Source organism: Periplaneta americana, chromosome 15, assembly GCF_040183065.1.
Source record: "Periplaneta americana isolate PAMFEO1 chromosome 15, P.americana_PAMFEO1_priV1, whole genome shotgun sequence".
Lineage (NCBI taxonomy): Eukaryota > Metazoa > Arthropoda > Insecta > Blattodea > Blattidae > Periplaneta > Periplaneta americana.
The window spans coordinates 66,891,159-66,912,553 of NC_091131.1; the positions used below are offsets into that span (position 1 = coordinate 66,891,159).

Here is a 21,395-nt window from a genome sequence, read left to right on the forward strand (position 1 = left end):
GGACGGATAGTTGCAATTTTTTTCGAATTCAACTATCATCCACTCTTTCAAACTTTAATCGTAAATATAAAGATTGCGCTCGCAGCAATGCTTTCAATTTCTCAACACTTCTTTTTAATGCTAGAGCTTTGTAACGAAATTTATGGCAAATCTCAATGTTTGGAAGTTGACAATACTCTATTTACTGTGTTATTTCGCTTTGAATATATGGACGTAATGTTTAACTGTCAGTTAACACTAGTGACATGAGAAGGAAAATTTTCTGAAATGGAAAATTATGGAAAGCTGAATTTCAGTTAATAATATTTAATTATGATTTAATTGAAAACATATTTAAGAATATCAGACAATATTATGAGATTAGAAATCACATTTGTGCATAGGTTACTTAAATTATACAAGTTGTAAATGACAAGTAAAGACAAAGAACATTTCTTGCTGTTTCACTGCTCACAGGAAGTATAGCAACTTTAAGAATATCAGACAATATTATGAGATTAGAAATCACATTTGTGCATAGGTTACTTAAATTATACAAGATGTAAATGACAAGTAAAGACAAAGAACATTTCTTGCTGTTTCACTGCTCACAGGAAGTACAGCAACTCTTCAAGGTGTGAATTCGGAATCTTGTGCAGAGCCTGTCCCACAAGGTAGGCCAGTTTATGTGAATATTGCACAGGTGCAGGCACCCTCACTGTTCCCTGCAACATAATCATTCGCGAAAATTGGTCAGTAGAAAAAAATCCTGTTGTCTTTTTAACTGAAATTGGGTTTCTTTCATATTGGAACATGTAATGGAATAGACAACACCATTCTGGTTCTGGTCGTCATGTTTATAACAATATTATTTAATAGTCTCTTGCTTCCGTTGTTGTAAAAGGCTCTTGAGGAAAGAAAGAACCACTGTAGAATTTGAAAGAAGAAAGATTTGCTTCATGAACACGATAAAGAACGTATCTGGTAAGAGTGTGGTGGAAATGAACATAAACAATTTTATATTTAATATTATATACAGATGTTAGAATAAATTACACAATAAATTGGACGTTTAATTAATATTCAACTCAATGTAAAAACGTCACTTCATCAAAAAGCCATATAAACTCTGCAAGACAAAATCCCCACTTTATTTTTCGTCCATAATCATACCAAGAAACTTTATTGCCATTAAAATCCCCTGCTCTAGATTGTGACTGGACAGTGCTAACGCACTGGACTTATAAGTCAGGGGACCAGGATTCAAATTCTGCTCACTCTGAATTTATAACTTGTGTTCGACAAGTCCACCTGCCCACGATCCAGGCAACATAAGAGTTTTCTCTGAGTACTCCAGTTCCCCTGTGAGATCCCAACAATTCTCCATTACAATCATCATTCATTACGATTGCAAAGTAGACCCACTGCCTGTGATGTATTCTGGATAGTTTCTGACGAACTAAAGTGTCTACATTTCTCAGCACTAGCACGCTCGTAGAGATGGGGCGAATGACTGGAAGTTAAGAAGCCTGCCATTGATTGGTTGAGAGTTGTGATTAGATTTAGCGACAAGTATGTAATGTTTCGCAAAGTAGAAGTAGAATTCTCGTTACAAAACAAAAGACACTAAGAGGAGGATACATAAAAACCGAAGATGGACATAGAATATGATTAGTAGGTAAAACATTGCAATCTAACAGTATTTCAACAGTTATAAGCTTTCCTTCTCAGATGATGACTGCAATTTCCTTGAGTGGTCCAGTACATTCTTTCTTGATAATGTTTTTACATATAGCAATGTACTACGAGGAAAGAAGGAATACGATGTAACCGATAGTTTGGCGATGTATTGAAGACGATACTGATCTTTATGGAATCCTGGAGCACAACTGCTTAAATAGCTAGAACGTAGAGAAGACTAATCTAATCTCGAACTCCGAGTACACAAACTAACAGGAGTAGATTTTTCAGAAAGCTCCAAGAAGAAACGAAGAATGTGGTGAGTTAATATTCTCATTTGATTGTCAAAAGAATATACTGTATAATTATATAGTGAATCCAAAATTTTCGAATCAAATTGCATTACAGTCGACAATTATTATACACATACAATTTCGCCACTGTGGGAGCACCTTACATCCCAAGCAGTGCTGTCATGGTAATTTTTTTCTTGGCCATACGCCCCACCCCTTGTTTTCTCCCTTGAAATATATTCTACCCTCCTCTCTCTATCTGCCCGACTGTCATTTAACGATTTTTTTAATATTAAAGAAGAAGTAATTAAATCGTTTTGCTTTACATCTTAATTATACAACAAGTTTGATTTAAAGAATACACCATGTAGCACCACCGTAGATGCACACTTGTCTCGATGAATCTTGGAGTGTGTATTTGCAGCACTTCTTGTTTTTCAACCATTATTTTATATAATTCTGGATTCCAGTGCTGCAGAGGTGGACAAATTTTATTTATGAACATCAAACAAAGTACATTAGGAATAGCAAGAGATTATCTAAAATCTGTACAGATCTCCGCGTACAAAACTTAGGGATCCATATGCCGTATGGCTCCATACAGACAAAATTTTCTTTTCCTCATACGATTAATTAAAAAAATTGTAGGTTCACATACAATGTATGGCCCCGTATGGCCTCCATGACAGCACTGATCCCAAGCTCACAAACGATTTTCACATATACATGGATGGAGCATTAATGAAAACAGAATTCTAATGTAACTTCTTTTGCAGTTTACCATTGGTTATTATAAACTTGTAACGTCAATTATATAATGATTGAAATGTGCTCTTACTTCAGGCACATTACAGTAGCTTTGCTAGTGTAGAATGTATTGCATTACAAGCCACTCATTTCTGCCTTCTGATAGAGTATTTGCTGAGATTGAGAAAATGTCATCTGCATTCCAGGAGAATATGAAGAGATCTTTGAATGAATGAATAAATGGGAGGAGAAGCAATTAAAAGGTACGCGAAGATGGTTCCTTTCTTGGGAAATTGGGGCTAACAGGAAAGGTCTATGTGAGTATCAAGCCTGTTGGCCATTTTGTCTCTGATTCTGGCCATTCCATTTGAAGAAATATTAGTGAGTTTTGAAAGGGGAAAGCCGGAAAAAATGGACGTAACCTAATAGCTATCACATGAAGGGAGAGGAACAGAGCACGACAGAATAAATAGTAAGTAATAAAAGTTTCATATAGATAACCTAAATGTGAGTGTTCATTAACTAGTATTAGTTTTAGGTTTATTGAGTGAAGATAAGATAATTTGTTTTGCCTTAATTTATACATATGCTTCTATATAAATTTAGTTGTGTATTTAATATCATTCTATTAGTTATAGTGTGTGTGTGGGGGGGGGGGGGGGAGTGGAGAAAGATATAGGTCTGTGGCCCATTTATTTTAGGGCTCATCCTGACATTTGTCTTAGCATCTATGGAAAATCACAGGCAGGGTGAGTTGTCTCAATTTAGGGCGACTAGCCAATTGGCAGTGAGATGATTCTATAGTGAACACAGAACAACTACTCCAACATCTACACATATGACTCCTGCTCATAAATCCTGAGATTTTCATTCAATACTTACACTCCAGTTGAAGTAGAGATGTGTCAGCTTGTAAGTGAGTCTTTGCAACTTATCTGGATCTAGACCCAAATTATCACAAATGACATTGTATGATGTGGGACTCACAGTGCCCTGGCGCACTGACTGTGACACCAAGAAGAAGTCATACCTGAAACAAGAAAGGTGTAATGTAAAAGCGTGATGAGTCACTAACAGGCAGTTAGTATGTTGGAGGGGTTACTTACCTCTCAGGCAGAGTAATGACATCGTCGACCACTGTGCCTGGCAGTGGGTTGTTACCATTGTAGAAAAGACGCGTGTTAATACGCTTCGTAACTATTATGAATGCCATCTTACATTCCCTCTCGCCATATATTTGTTGCAGCTTCGCCTGAAACAAGTAAAAATCTTAGCTATATTGTATAAAACTCTACATAAAGTACCAAGATTTTTACTACAGTTTATCTGGAGCCTTTTGCAAGAATAACACAAAACGAATCATTTGTTGGAAATCAGTACATGGTAAATAGTGTTAATGTAGGTTCTGTTTCTTCAAAATATTCAGTTCAGAATAAAAGGAAAAATATACCTTAATTGTGATGTGTACATTTAGTTTTATTACTAATTTATTTGTTTATATTGTTAATTATTATAGTATTTACTGTCTTGCACTTTTACTTTTCCAAACCTACAATCAGTAAATAAATTGGTATAGATTGGACAGAGAGGAAGCTGTTCAAGTAATCTTTATATGAAACGCTTCAGTCAGGACAGAAGAAGAAATGTCAGAAGGGATTGAAATAGGGAGAGGGGTACGACAAGGTTGCCCTTTATCACCTATCCTTTCCAACATTTACTTGGAGAATTTAGTGAATAATTGTTTTCAGAACATGGGAGGGGCAATAGTAAGAGGAAGATGAATAAAGTGCGTAAGATTTGCTGATGATATGATGTTGTTAGAAGAAGAGGAGATTTAGCTACTGGAGCTAAATGACAGCTGTGAGCAGTATGGGATAAAGATAAATGTAAACAAGATGAAGACCATGGTTATCGGAAGAAAAATAAAGAATATAAACATGCGAAATCTAAATGAGGCAGTAGAGCAAGTGGACAGTTTAAAAAATTACTATAAGCAGTAACATGAGCTGCTGCCAGGAAGTCAAAAGTAGGATAGCAATGGCAAAGAAAGCTTTTAATAAAAAAATGGTGCATCTTCTGCGTAACACTGGAAAAAGAACTAAGAAAAGACTAGTGAAGTGCTTTGTGTGGAGTGTGGATTGTATGTTGTTGCTGCTGCTGGTATTATTTTTATTATTATTATTATTACTACTACCACTATTTTATTTTTTTAACAAATTGCCTCCCAATGGAGTTAGTCTCATAGAACTCAGTACCAGTACCAGTATACTCACAAAATTTGGTACAGGTATCACTGATACAATAAAATTACAATTTTGTTTTGAAAAGTAGAGATATGATATTAAATTAAATAAATACATTTAAGAAATATGATGACTTAATATTTGACAAGATTTTTTAAGAACTGTAACTACAATTTCGTTCGTGAGTTTGGTAATCCAAATTGTTTCCGAAAAGTTTAAAAAAAAACTTTGGAATAACACCTCGAGAACCAATTAAAATACCTATTACTTCCAGATGAATGTATGATATATAATGCCTACCCATTTCACTTCACGTGATTTGGTTCCGCATTGAAGATGGTATTTTTCTTTGAAGTACCTAATTAATTGTTGGCTCGTAAATATGTTTCTTCTCAATACGAACTTCTTCAGGTTGTCGTCTCCCTGTTTCCATTCTAATGGTTGGGTCAATAATGAAGCCATTATTGGTAGTCTTCGAATATGCCAAAATATCCATGCACCTGGTAGAATCATTTGTTGCTAAGCAGCGTATTTCTTCTTCTACTTCCCAGGATTTGCTTTTCAAGGCAGTGCCGATTAATGATCTTACACGATGATGTCTATAATTTCTGAGTAAAGCATCTCTATCACTTTTTCCTTGGACGTGAGCAAGTGTTTCATTCTCCAGGCAGCCATATCTACACCAGGAACCGTCCAAGGACCGACCAGGAACTGCACTCACTGCTGCTACATTAATGTTCATTTTCAAATATGTCACTCATTCATAAATACCGGTAGATAATCCTGATTTATTAGCTATCCATTTATTGATTTTGGGGACTTCACTATATAATTCAACGCCTTTATCCTTGGCAGGCAACGATGTTCAAAGCTCATATTCTCGCCCTAAGCTTCTGGGAGACTGATTACAATTACTACCGATATTATTATTGCTATTACACTGTTATTATTATCGTCACTACTACTATTATTACTATTACTACTATTGTATTATTATTATTATTACTACTACTACTACTACTACTACTGTACTATTATTATTATTATTATTATTATTATTATTATTAAAAAGGATAAACCCTGTCAAACTCCCATCTCCCACATTTCATTTCTCGTATGTTGGCAGGTCTGATATTATAGTGATCTGTGATTGTCAAGAATGATTTAAGAAGTTCCAAGTTCAGTATTTCGCCATTACATCTGAATGCTTGCTTGCACTATACAACTTAGTCTTCAGATCTTCAGAGAAAAAATAGCACTTCAACACACCACCACTTCTGAGTAGTGACAATATAACAAATTAGGACAACATAATTAAGGTACACCAGAAGATCCACTAGGCCTGCTTCATGTTTGCACCATAAAAGCAGAGAGGTAGCACACCCCTTGGCAGCATATAACAGGAAGTGAAGAATAATAATTTCTACCAACTGAGCTAAACATGGTACCTTGAGCAGGGCAACTTCATGCTGGAAGACATAGGGAATCTGGCCCTCTCCCACGCCATCACGGTAGACGACAATCCTCTGTGGCAGACAGTTCTTGTTGTACTCCATGTACTTGCGCAGTGCCTCTGAAATCACATGAACACGGATAACATCATCATCCATACTATGCAGATCACATGCGAGTATATTGATCAGCTACACCCAGTACTCACTGCAAATGTTGGCTGACAGCTCGTTGCTCAGCTCCTCTCCTGTGCGGTGGTAACTCACAGCTGAGAAGTACCGGCTCATAGGTCTGTCCAATGAGGCCACCAGAGCACCAATTGACATTCCTCTCTGTGAAGTGTCATGGTACACGTCAAAGCCCACGACCATCAAACCCTGCAGTAACACATGCCATAAAATACGAACTATATTGTAGTAGAACAGAACCAGAGACTGTATAAATTATCTCTGAGCTCTTGAGTTACAACACGGTAGTCCCCTCCCCCCAATAAACAAAATAACATTCTGAGTTAGATAATACAATATAATATTTGTTACTCAGTCAAATGACAAATCAATGTAAAATAATGACTTATATTATATGGTCATTAAGTTTTAAACACATAAATTACATATTGCAAACGTTTTCGCCCATTCAGGCATCTTCAGGCACAATTATACAATATCTCAATATCAAACTGTATAGTCATTACATTGGTGGTAGATAAACTGTTTAAAATTAATGATGTACAACATCTCCATAATTAAAATGTAATGTTACAGGTCATAAAATAATATTAAAATTAGAAACAACGTAGTGTTATGATTTAAACTTCATAATATTCTGTGGAACTCTTGTTCAGTAGAGTCCAATGATTGATGAGTTATATGTCGTTTGAACGTGGCAACTGTATAGGTCACTATGAAACATCCTATGTTTGAAGTGGTTATGAAGATGTGGGACGACCTGCTGCTATCAGACCTGTAGCTAATATGACGTGGGCGAAGTTTAAATCATAACACTACCTTGTTTCTAATTTTAATATTATTTTATGACCTGTAACATTACATTTTAATTATGGAGATGTTGTACATCATTAATTTTAAACAGTTTATCTACCACCAATGTAATGACTATACAGTTTGATATTGAGATATTGTATAATTGTGCCTGAAGATGCCTGAATGGGCGAAAACGTTTGCAATATGTAATTTAAGTTTAAAACTTAATGACCATATAATATAAGTCATTATTTTCATTGATTTGTCATTTGACTGAGTAACAAATATTATATTGTATTATCTATATTGATTGACAATCTGAACAATTTTCATCATGCTCTCTAAATTCTGAGTTAGGTTGGGATATGGCTAATACATTACCGGTATTTATTAGGTAGAATATGGGCTTGAAGTTGGATCGATTTTGGCTAAGTCAAAGGTATCATCTGAAGTTTCCATGCGCTAGTTTCGCCTACTTTTATCCTATGATATGAAAAAAATGTAATATTTATTTGTATTTCTACTATATATTATTGTGACATCAGTTACGAAGGTCATCCCACACAAACTCACCCATTTAAATGCTTATTCACAACAGCTGGAATTTAGTACACCGTATCTATGAAATTAACGAAAAGGCTTAAGTGAAAATACAAGCGAGAGAAATTACAACTAATGCGTGTGTATATGAATCTGACACATACTTTCTTATTAAATAATGTTACGCATTTAGAAAAAAATTAAATTTTTTTATCTTTCTTCATTCTTGAACACACTCCTTTAACATTTATACGTATGAACTATTAAGTTAATCTACCAGTATTTAGATTAAATCAGGGCTGGGCACTGGTAGCGAATCTAAACTCTAAACGGGACGCTTAATATTCATCCATCATAGCATCAATGCTGCACGGTGTTCGGCGGGGAAGAAAGGGATTGAAGAGAAGTCATATGGCTCCCGATGAGAGAGTAGAATTAGCTCTTGGTACCCAGCCCTGGATTAAATAAATAAAAACTTCACTGTGTTATTTTAACTGACTGTGTAGTTTCGATGCTATACCCATCAACTTCTGAATTCTAGCCATTAATGAGCCTCTCTAAATCCCTGTCTGTTAATTATTGACAGCACAAGACGGAAAGATTTAATTTCCAAGTCATTTTTCATGTGATCGCACATTACTGATCTTGTTGATTTCATTGGCGGCTGATCCACTGACTCGGCGATGGCAACACAAGTTTCTCGCCAAGTGGAGGGTCTCCCACTTCCCTTCGCCTTTTTAACACACCCCATTTTGAAAACTTTTCTCTGCACCTCAACAAGTTATCTGTGCTTTGTGGCGCCTTACCAGAACCAGCCTGAAATTCTGCATGTTACTCAAGGTTTTTCGCGTATGTGGCTGCTCGTGGACCCTCACGGAAGTCACAAGCCTCTCCACACTGAAAACTCAAATTTTCCTCGCCTTCTTGGGATGGCTGGGAATTTCCGTGTGTTACGGTTTCCCTCAGGTTTGCCAGATGTTTATCACCATAATCACATCTCGAAATACGTCTGCCAGATGTCATACAGGTATCACAGACACATTTTTCATACACAGATTTATTTTGCAGGAAAAATTAATAGGTGCAGTGGAATTTTTCGCCACTTCTGTTTTATTTCGTATAATGACAAAATAAAAAGAAACTCACCTGCAGTGGAATCTCGACAGTCCAGGGGGCTCCACCAATCTTGCAATTCATCTGAATTGCTACTTTGGTGGCAATGGACATGACATTCTTGCTGGTGAGATTCTTGTGCAGGATCAGCTGTGTGGGCACTGCATGTTCCACACAGCACTTCTTCTTGATGGCACTGCAACACAGCACTTATTATTGACACAACATAATGATGAAATAGTTACGTACCAATAATGCCTGAACATCTGAGAAAAATTTGATGATACACAAGTCACAAGCATATTTATATTGTGATAGGGAAAAATTAAATGTCAAAATTAATTTCTCTTAACTATATCATAAATATTTACTAGAGTTAAGCAAAATTAATTTTAGTTTAGTGGTGCCTTTCCCAGAGAGCAATTTTTCATACTGCAAAGAGTCAATCAACTGTTTTTCTTGTACCTGTATCGATCAAGGCGGTTGTTAGGTAACACGATGAGAATCAGGCGAGGGTTGCAAGATAAAATGGCACTGTCTATGGCCTCTACATAGTTCGCCATGCGGTCATCAGGCAACTCACGATACGTAGCATCCGGCAGCATCAGCTCCATCTTGTATGCAGCTGTGCGCAGAGTCGTCACAAACTGTGTCACATCACGTCGCAGATGGGTTGGCACCACCACAGCCCATGATTCCACCTCTAGAGTCTTGAGCATCGGCGTCACTGTAAAGATACAGGTAATATACGTATTTGGATTGTTTCCAGTTTAATAGATAAGCTGCTCTCTATTATTGAGATGTTACTGCGTGGCATATACAATTTACCTGCATTATAAATGGTTGTAGCACGAATATTTAGCAGAAAGATCCGATAGTTCTCTCACACAGGAGAAAACATATCGGCAGTGAATGACAATGATTTAAGCCTATAAATAGTCCCGTACAAATAATGCGCCAGTAAAAGGCAATAAGAAAATGTTACAATGATTTTATCTTTTATCAAAGCATATGTTGAAAATGATGTCCACCTTTCTGTATGCAAGAATCACATTGGTGTAGAAAATTCTGAAACTCCTTCTGCACACACCACTTTCTGATCGTGAAGAGGAACTTCATGTCCTAAATGAGGATTTTCAGTGTTCTAATGTCTTGTATTCTGAGAGTGGACATAACTGCTTAAATGAAACTAAGCTTCGTCCATGACTCCATTATTTTGAGATGGATCAACATCATGAACAGATTGCAACATCCACTTACAAACATTCACCCTAATATAGCTGGCACCCCTTGCTGTAATCGATAAAATATATTGTTACAGGTACTCTATAAGGATAAAGATAAAAGTGCATAATTTTAGTCCTCTTAGTGCTGATCTTTCTAACATAACGCATTCTTGTGCTAATTGGCGAGAAGAGTTCCTAGATTATACATCTTGATTACACAATTTTTAACACTATTATATCACTTGAATACAATATATAACTTTCACGTTTAAACAGAAGTTACAGATATCTAGTTGACTAGTTTTGGCTTGGGAGCCATCTTCAGAACTGCTGTGGTCCTGGTCTTGCAGCTTCCGGTGTCTTCATCGTCGGTGGAGATGCGTTTATGTTGTGTAGTGTGGAGTCAAATAGTGTGTGTGTGTGTGTGTGTTCTGAAATTCACTTGTGTGTTGAGAATTTGCTATGGGTGTGTTTTTGTTTCTTTGTATATTTCGTACTTCTAGTGTGTTTTGTTTCTGGTTTTTCGGTTGGATATGTGGAATTTCCATGTCTGTGAGTACGTTGCTGTAAGTGTGGTTGGCGTTTATGATGTGTTCTGCATATGTGGAAGTGTATATGATTTGGTTATGGTTGTGATGTGTTCTTTGTAACGTGTTTGAAAATGATCTGCCTGTCTGTTCGATGTAGAAGTTGTTGCAGCTATTTTATGTGAGTTTGTATACACCTATTAGGTTGTATTTGTTTCTTTGTGTGTTGAGATGCTTTTGCAGAGTGTTTTGTGTTCTGTATACGATGTTGTAGTTTAATTTCTTGAATGAAGATGCGATCTGGTGTGTGTTTTTGTTTTCGTATGTTAGTGTGATATATTTTTTGTGTTCTCGTGTTTATGTTGTGTTTCTATGTTTCTTGCAATTATGTTTTGTCTTTTTTATTGTGTTGTCTATTATGTTGGGGTTGTATCCATTTTCTTGTGCTATGTATTTGATGGTATTTATTTCTTCTCTCTAATCTTGTTGGCTTTAACTTAATTCTATTAACATGTGAAAGTCATATATTGTATTCAAGTGATTTCCTAGGACTTAGCTGCAGTCTTGCCTGAATGTCTGCAGTTTTTCTCTTTTTGCCTAAAATATGCCCGTTTCTCGTCACTTTCTAAACAATTCAATTACGCATTGTCTTGAAGCTCCAGGGTAAGGTTATCGAAATTTACGTGCGCAATTGTCGTAAGACTCTTGCATCCAGAAAGGTAGACATCATTTTCAACATATCCTTTGATAAAAGGTAAGATCAACATAACGTTTTCTTATTACCTCTTATCAGCGCATTATTAGTATGGGACTCTAAGCCTACATCACTTCCATTCACCGACGATTCGTTTTCCTCCCGTGTGAGAGAGCGGTCGGATCTCCCAACTAGACATGTGCTGAGACTGGTTATAATGTCGGTAAGTTTTGTATGTCGTGCATTGTATAATCGCCATCGGATACGAAGTTTTCAGAATTGCAAGCATAGTCACAGATTATGATTTCTTTCAAAAGGGAAGTAATATAATTTCGCTCTATGTGAAAGAACAGTGTTCTCCTGAATAACAGGGTTTCAGGAAAGCTATATCAGACATTTTTCACTCACGTTCGAAATTAGAGTTTACTAATGATACATACCTACAATCCTATCATTTCGATGAAGACAATGAACTACATTTACCAAATGAGAAAAATAGATTTCGACTCTACTAGACTAGCAGGTCAAATTGACATGATCTACGTCGAGAGTAATTTATGACTTGGGACAATGTAGAAAAAAAGTCACATGGCAATTTATAGTTAACGAGAACTAGAAATTTTGAATACAAGTTACAGTAAATTGTATTTCCCTGTCAGTTCATATCACAGTTGAATTCCAATTGCAATTCAGTTCACTATATCACAGCTTCTCACTATGGGATCAGGCTCCATACTCAGCATATTTGTGAAACAGAGCCAAGTGGGAAAATTTTCTCCAAGTAGGCTACTTTGGATTTTCTTTCATTGACAACAATGAATAGTCTTTGTAATTCAGAAGTATAGCTGTGAACTCCTAGTGATCTGACAAGCACAACTTTGTGTATTCCGTAACAAAAGATATGCAAAGAGAAAGCAAGCAGGCACCACTCATTCTATCAGATGAGTTCTGCTGTCACAGTATGTCTAACAGCATAAACGTTGTTGTTCTCCTCTTCCTCCTCCTCATCATCATCATTCCTTTTCCATCTCAAAACCAACAGCTTTTAAGCGAACCAATGAAAATTCAGAATTAAGGATGCAGTGTGTGACAGTCGAGCCATAATGAATGACATCTGAGAGCTGTATCCTCTTATAACTCCGATTTTTATGTGACCTACCTACCAAGTTCCCCACCTTACTGAAGTGAGTTGTCGACTTATCATTGCACACATGACATGTACTTACAGCGCAGTGCCTTCGTCCAGTCATTTGTTGGTCCTGCATCACATTTGATGTTGTCCTGACCGTTACTCACGCCCAGGATGACTCTCTCACGAGGCAAGATGCGTCCAGACAGCGTCACAAGATTCTCACTCATCTTCATGTTCCACGACTCCAGCTCTGCTGCGATCTGCACAAACAATATTATTGTTTCAGATTCATTTTATTACCAGTAATATTCTTCCTCTCCATGGTTCACAAATTTATCGTGATGGGAAAATTCAGAACCAATGAACCGGACTGCCATTTTGGGAATATAACTTGCTAGCAAAGGTGAGGAAAGCAGAAAGTAGCCCATAAACACACGATTCATTAACCTCAATAAAAGTAACTTCTCGGGATAATGAATTTATCTATAACGCGCATTAACAATGAAGTTTAACCATAGCAGAAGATGTACTAAGATGGTAGCAATGCACAACCTGAAAAAGTAAAAAACATAACACGAAAAAATATCATTAAAAATAATATGGTACCAGTACTTGAACAATTTTAACGGGACAAGATTTATAAATGTTTAAAAAGAAACGAAGCAAAAAAGCCGCTGATGTAGATAGAATCAATAATGAAGTGATTAAATAGAAGAGATATTTTTTAACTTAGATTTTTAATTTTTACATTTGTTATATCTCTGCGAACTATGATACCAGCAACTGGTCAATAACTATTATATTCACCCTTTGCAGAGTGAGAGAAGCATATAACATTGCATACAACCTTTTAATTTTAGTTTTATTGCAAACAGTTGTGTATAAGAGTTGTTTGGAATAAATAAATTTTGTACATATGTCTCTTTAGGCTTTAGGTGACTGTGATCCAGGACACAGTGGAATACCAAAAGTCTATTGATGATGATGATTATGATTATGGTGATACTAATACTAATACTAATAATAATAATAATAATAATAATAATAATAATAATAATAATAATAATAATAATAATAATATATAATATACAAAATATGTATCAATAAAAATATGCACTTGCATAGATTGATGACAGACCTGCAGGGAATGAAGATAAGCTACAAGTGAATATTTTTAATGTAGCGGTATTAACGAACATAGAAAATAACATTTTAAAATACCTTCTAAAATGCAAGGTAATAAGTAATAACATGTAAGACAAAACAATATTAATAGTTCTTCTAAGAAGTAAAGTAATGGCATTATGTAGAAAAACAAGTACCAGTACAGTCAAAGCAGAAAACAAGATTATTGAACCAGTGAAGACACTTCAATTACCTATACAGCGATGTATCTTTAGAAAAATGATGGCAATACAAAGTATCTGCAGAACAATAAAATTAACACTAAATAAAAAAGGGAAAGGGGAGAGTGAGAGGTTGCTTGCAGAGTTCATTTTCAACATAGTATCTACCTGCCTATTTTTACTTTGTGACAGATTTTGTTCTCATTCAAAATTTACTATAGTAAAACTCCGCTTAACTGAAATGGTAAAGTAAAAATACTTACCGTATTTTTTGGACCGTAACATGCACTTTTTTCTTAAAAATATACTGTCTAAAATATAGCTGCATCTTATGTTCCGAGATCTGTTAATGCATGTCAATGAGATAGCTATCGTCTTGTTGTAATCCAAAAGTAAGACTACAAATAAAAGCGAATGTCCTTTAAGGAATGCAATAGGTAGATAAATCTACTTTCCACACCCCCAGCTCACTTATTTTGTGTTCAGTAGCAGTCAGTAGGCATACATTGCTCCCATCAAGTGAAAGTTATTCTTTCTTTAAGTACCAGTACCTATTTTTTGTTCCACCTAGCTCCTACTCCTAGAACTGTGAAACCTATTATGGCTAAATGAGAAATGACAACTAATTCCGCATTTATTCATCTTTGCGATTCTGAAGGTATTAAGTACAGTAGTTGTTAGTGCACTGAAAATAGTAACCATGGATTGTCGAAAAACATGTTATATAAAATGGCTCCGCCTCCATTAGTACGAATAAACTAGGCTTTAGGCGTTCTACTGTAATTAACATATTGGATAAATATGTGAATACATTTTAAGAACTTTAATTAAATGCTAACAGCCACCATTGTATCATATGTTAAAATTGATAAAAGCCAGTAGGTTGTAAAGTATTTTCATACAAATTACAATCACAATCAGTAAGTATACACTGCAATCAGAAAGTGCATATGATTAGTTTTTGAAGCATTTAATTAAGATTCAGTAGTTCAGATGAATTACCAAGCTGTTGGAATGCAGACGCCTGTTGAAGTGCTGTAGTCGCTCCATGCGCTGTGATGGCCCAAGCCGTGTGCAGTCTGCCAGGTCCTTCATGAGAGTGAAGTTGGTTCTCATGACCTCCGAGAGTCCTGTCATACGGCAGAGCTCGGGCACCAGGTAGATTGGAGTGCTTTGACCTCGGCGGCGTTCACGTTGCTTGGGCATAGTCACCAGCATGGGCTGCATGCTGTGCTTTATCTTCAGCTCGTACTTCTGAAGTGAGCCACAAGAACACTACTTCATGCGTCCATAAAAATTTTATGTTCATTGTGTTAATATTGGAAAATTACCTGGCTGGCTAGTTTCGAAGTAGAAGCTATAAAATTAATCAAAGAACAATTTTATATCTAAACCTGCAACATGCCACATACTAGGACTAGGGTATCAAAGTACAACCATCTCAAGAAAAAAGTTGCTGGATTCTGGTTAGGGTCAAAATCAAAGTTTTTAACATGTGGTTCACTTGTCATTTCAAAGGAAGAGGGGTATGTGGCTTTCTAATTGATAATCGAGGGTGAATTGAAATTCGTCATGCAGATAATCTTCATAACACCATCTGTGGTATAGTGGATAGAACTACTCTGGTCTCCTATGCAGCAGACATACCACCTGAACTCAATTTCTTGCCAAACTCGCTGCAGCATATCCAGCGTCACTAACTCAAATGCAGTGGTGATTTGGTTTCTGAGCTCAGCAAGATTGGCAGGTAAGGGTGGAATGTACACTTGATCTTTAAGGAACCCTCATAAGAAGAAATCAAGCGGTGTCAAGTCGGGGGACCGAGGTGGCCAGGTTATGGGTATTTCCTTTACCAGAGACGTGGAATGTCGACTTGTCGCTAAAGGTCATGTGGTTCAATAACGTCTCATCTTCTTCAATCTTACCAAGCATTTCTACACAGAAATCCCGTCGACCCATCTTATCTTCATCTCTAATATGTTGCACCAACATAAATCGGTATGGTTTTAAGTGCAAACGTCTCCTTAAAATGCGCCAAACGGTTGGTTGTGGAATCCCAGTCTCACAAGAAGCACGCCGCCTTGATTTTCTAGGACTTCAAACAAAGCTTTCCCTCACTTGTTCGACCACAGCATCAGCCACACGTGGACGTCCGGGAGATTTGGCATGGGTAATAGAAAAGCCAGTCTCAACAAAAGTACGGTGCCAAGAATAAATTGTTGCCCTGGTAGGAGGATCCTTGCCATACTGGGTATGAAATCTACACTGAACCATTGTCGCAGATTTTGTTTCTTCAAACAAAAACACACAGCGAGCTCACTCTGCACCTGTGAAAGCAGTCATTTTTAAATGAACTACGTTAGCGCACGTGGTGACAGAACTAGGTACTACAAAGCTATGTCAGTGAAAACTTGATGGGTTTTGCTATCAGATGGCATTGCAACCAGCTTCATAAGTTTTCTAAATAAATTTCTATAAGCTTACAAAGCTGTATAGTCCTTTTGGAATCACCGTGTTTGTGTGTATGTGTCTATATATATATATATATATATATATATATATATATATATATATATATATATATATATATCCATCTATACTTCCTGATGGCATAGGGGACAGTTTGGTGTGGTTGTTATTTCAATCCAGAATCCTTGAGAATAAAATTTTCCTCTAGTTATAATTATCATTTTCACGGATTAATTTAATATTATAATAATTGCAAGCTATTTTCTTTTTTGTAATTAGTTTATAGATTCATATGAAAACTTATGGGTTATTTGATAATAAATGATTAATCCTTTTTGCTAATATGTCAGCTCTCTTTTTATTTTCCATTTATCCTATACTACGATACTTAATCACTCATTTAAAGTTTGTGTGACTGCAACCTGTGTATATTTTTGTGTGGCTTTACTTTGTTTATAGTGTAATTTTATTTCTATTATTGTATTTGTATTTCTGGTGCTGTGGAAGAGAAGGCCTGATGGCCTTAACTACACCAGAATAAATAAATAAACAGACAGACAAACAGATAGATAAGTGCTGGAATTCATTGTAAATAGTTATTTTTACCTAAATTTTTTGTTTCATCATGTTATGAATTTCCTTTAATTTGTTCCATTTTTGAACATGCAACAGATGTTTTTACCTGAATCGCAGCCTTAGAATCAGATGATATAGGCCTAACAATTTGCTTGTAGTGTTGTAACCACATAAATATGTTTTGTAAAGAAGTATAAATTGCTTCGATTTCACTATCAAAATTTGTGGTGTGTTCACCTACTTTCTTGTAAAAAGAGAAGAACTGACAAGTTCCACTTGCACCAGTTCCTTCAATCTCGTCTGAGAGAGAACCGTCAGTATAAATGTAAGTTCATTCAGTTGATGGATAATTTGTATTAATTGTTTCCATTCTAAGAGCATTTACCATTTAGATTATCATTTATTGAAACTCGCTGTTCTAACATGATACAAGCCATCTGAACTCAACTGACTGTACTATACTTATACAAGATGTGGGGTCAAGAATGAGTGTACAGGATATGAATAACACGTGCAAAACAGCTGTTTGCCTGCCAGACTGCATCATATTACTTCCATGTTGTGAGATTTAATCTATGAGTGACGTGCTATTCGCTCACCTATCTGCTGCCTATTATGCTTTCATGTGGTGCACAGTGGTTTCGTCCGCTAGATGAGAAATCTATTCCCCGCATGTAGGAAAAAAACTTCTTTGCTTTTGGAAATTAGGTTCATGAATGCACTGGATATAAAACCAAACTTCTTTCTGAATGTACGGTAAGTAAAACAGAGTGTTCCATACAGTAGATTTAATGCATATTAAGGAATCCTCTTAAAGAACGAGAGAACTCCACCTCCAGTTTCTCATCCAAATCAAAATTAATCTCTGCTCACTATCACCTGCTATCTTATTACCAGGAGTAATAAAATTCTTTTAAGTGTTCTACATCAAGAAAACAGAATTCGACATTACCAGACTCCATGTGTATGTAAGTGACTGTTACTGAGAATATTGTGACATTCCATATCTTGTAATTTTTGTGAAACTTAGAACTCAGATTTAAATTCTATTACCATCTGTAATACAACAGGCGTTTCATATGAGACCAGCTACTTGATTTGAATATGGCTCAAAAACAATTTTATCGAGAATGTATTCAAACCTGTAAGAAGTATTCCATGTATGTAATCTGAACTCCATCGCGCTCGAATGAGGAGGCTGGTGTCACAGAGAAGTCGACATCATCTACACAGTATGTTTTGTTGTTGTAGTCCGTGAGCACAATGGTCCCCAGAACTGCTTGCTTGAAAAGTTTCTGCAACACACAAGTCACAGGCTTACAATTTCCCGTTTTTAGACTTTACAGAGATCTTTCACATCAATAAAGATTCTCGTGAAAATGTTAACAGTCATGCAGGATAGTCCATGACTTTGAGCTCAAAATAAGTATTTCAAATCTGTACAGAGCATTTGTCAGAAGACAGGTTACGTTCAAGAGCTATTGGCCTTTTACTGTTATGGAATGAATGCGACTGAGAAGGAATTAGTGTGTACATTTCCAAAGGGTATCTGTCGGATACAGGGGGGAGAGCCATTAATCCTTCCCATTGAAGGCTTTAAGGAACCAACCTGGGCAAATACCCAATGTCCCATCCCTACCTTCCCGTGGTGCAGCTGTTAGTAAGCATAATTTACAAGCTGAATTGAAGGGAAGGGCTACTCATCAATTAGCACTGGTCAGCTTGATGAGTTAATGACTGAATTTGGTATAATTTTCCTCTATTCAATACCTAATTCCCTCTTTACCCTTTCCTATCCAGTCCTCTGCCTGAACTCTTACTTTCTTCGACCCCGACGGCATTAGAGCATTCAAGGCCTAGGGGTTCATTTCCCTTTCCTTCCTCCTCTATCTACTTTTCTGTTCCTAGTGCTGATCTGCTATGGCACTAAAATCGTCCTCCAGTGGCTTAAGGAGGGAAAGCTGGTGATCAACAAGATCTCCCAGCTAGGTCCAATGGACCCGTCGACCAACAGCAGGTGTGGTCCTCCAGACATTCTGGGGGTTGTGTGTGAATGAAGTAGCCACCAAAACGTTAAAATATGGTGTTCACTTAAATCGGCTACAACTTGCCATTTAACTATATCAGTCCCCTCACTGCCCATTGTGCAACTCAAACCAAGAAATGGATTCGGAACACCTCAAAATCTTTGAAAAATATTGGAGTGCAAGAGGTCAAATGACTTTATTGTCAAATGCCTGGCATTAGAAAACAACATTTCCCACTTCATCGAGAGTGGGAAGGTTTTGTGTTGCATAGAATGGATAGATAAATAATAATTAGTGCACACACGCACATGCGCATTCACACCTGCACCCTCGCGCGCGCGCACACACACACACACACACACACACACACACACACACACACACACACCTAACAGGTCAAAATGCTTAATACTTGGAAGAATAATTAATTGATTATAAATGCAAACGAGGTAAAAAGTTTCTGGAATGTTTGCATTAGTGTGCCAACATGACATCATAACAATGCCAGCAAGTAGTGCTACCCAGTGACATCTTTCCTCTATAATCTTTTCGTCACGTCATCCTGCTATGTTTCGGTCTTTGCAATTTTCGAGATGGCGGATTTTCTTAAGCAGATCATGAACAGTGAATTTCTCTCGAATGTACAAAAACATTTACTGTGACTCAAGAAATTATGAAAATAGTTTTATGGTGATCAGTAAAAAAGTAAATCCATGGTACTACAACCCATGAAGGGCCAAGACTGACCAGCCAGCTGCTGGCCTCACGTCCACATGCCGAAGCAGAGGTGGACGATCATCCAACCAGTATGGAGGTATCAGTGCATGAGCCATATTTGGTACTATGAGTGGTTTAAGCAATTCAAGGAAAGCTGGCAGTCAACAGATGTTGACTCGTGTTTAAACCAGTCATCAACGTCATCTGATGACACTCATATTGCACAAATTCGTGAAATCATGTATTCTATTGTCGTTTCACAGTTCGGGAAATAGCAGAAGATTACACATATCAATAGTATCATGTCTTGGCATTCTCACGACAAAATTAGAAATGCATCAGATGACTGCAAAGTTTATTCCACGACTTACTATGACACAGGATCAGAGTGACAGTTGTGTTGCTGTCAGGAACTTTTGGACAGCAGTAACGAAAATGAAAACTTTATGAATGGAATTATAACCGTCAATGAAACCTGGGTTTATGGATAACATGTGTGTAATCCTCACAATGGGTTGGGAAAAGTTCTAGAATAACCGAAAAAAGTCATTTTGAAGGTTCATTGTGAATCATGAATTATTCTTACTTGAGGGACAAATATTGAGAATTGTTGGTATTATCTCCATGTCCTGAAACATCTAAGAAAAATGTTAGGAGAAAAAGACCTGAGTTATGGGGAAACATCTAGTTCCTCCATCACGACAATATTCCAGCACACACATTGCTGCTGATTTGTGACTTTCTGGCAAAACAAACACAATTTTGTTTCCTCATCCACCCTACTCACTTGATCTGGACTTCTTATTTCCCAAACTTAAATCCACTTTGAAAAGATAATGATTTCAGATGATTGACGACATTAAGGAAAATTTGCAGAAAAAACTAAACTCCATTCAGGAAAAGACCTACCAGGGCTGTTTCCAGAAGTGACTACGGCATTGTGAGCAATGGAGGGGAGTACTTCGAAGCTGAATAGCTCACCAGGTTTTACGTGTGTCCAAAAAAAAATTATACGTATGTATTTAACTCGAACAAAATCATGTTTACAATTCCACACAAGAATAACTTATAGCAATTATTAAAAAGAAATGAACACTGTAATTCTTCATTTAAGTGAGTACTGGTAGACGAGTGAAGTGGATTTACCATGGTTGCCATTAGATTCAAAGTTCGAAATTTCAATTTGCCGAGGACAATAAATTTTAAGAGCAATTAAATTCCTTACCACAGTGTCCTCCACAAGTGAAGTATTGATAGGCCACGTTTAGTAACGTAGCAAGTTCTGAGAGTGGAGAAGTGGGGTTAGGGGAAGGTAACCTTGTGACCTATGCCTGCAATATGCCGACCTGAGATAACATTCAGTAACAACCGTTCAAAAACATTACCGCTCCATAGTTTGTACAGATCTTTTATTAAATCTCTGCCTTTGTGCAATGTCACAGTTTGTGTTTAATGGGAAGAGAGATAGCAAAAGGTTGTAAAGCTTTTTAATACTATGCTAAAGAACATGGGATTTCTGCGGAAGTGATTACAGGATCGAAGACTTATTCGAGGATGACAGAACATTATTGATTGGCATTGCAGGATTGTCACAAAAGTTAAATGCTTTAGTGCAGAGCAAAGACAAATGAAGAGTCCACTGCAAGAACGA

The 21,395-nt window shown here is 36.7% G+C and overlaps 1 protein-coding gene across 2 annotated transcripts in view; it reads right to left on the reverse strand.

The window, feature by feature from the left end:
* Positions 1-290: 290 nt before the first annotated feature.
* LOC138715073 (piwi-like protein Siwi) overlaps positions 291-21,395 on the reverse strand; it is a 38,518-nt gene continuing 17,413 nt past the window's right edge. Inside the window, exons 7-16 of one of the 2 annotated variants that reach the window (XM_069847566.1) lie at positions 18,143-18,295; positions 14,958-15,209; positions 12,704-12,869; positions 9,496-9,757; positions 9,064-9,226; positions 6,603-6,726; positions 6,391-6,515; positions 3,806-3,951; positions 3,582-3,729; positions 291-704 (exon numbers count right to left, since the gene is read on the reverse strand). In XM_069847566.1, the coding sequence (XP_069703667.1) occupies positions 588-704; positions 3,582-3,729; positions 3,806-3,951; positions 6,391-6,515; positions 6,603-6,726; positions 9,064-9,226; positions 9,496-9,757; positions 12,704-12,869; positions 14,958-15,209; positions 18,143-18,295 (1,656 nt within the window). In that variant the 3' untranslated portion in view covers positions 291-587. Of the gene's footprint in view, positions 705-3,581; positions 3,730-3,805; positions 3,952-6,390; positions 6,516-6,602; positions 6,772-9,063; positions 9,227-9,495; positions 9,758-12,703; positions 12,870-14,957; positions 15,210-18,142; positions 18,296-21,395 lie in introns of both variants that reach the window. The other variant, XM_069847565.1, reaches the window with a different exon arrangement.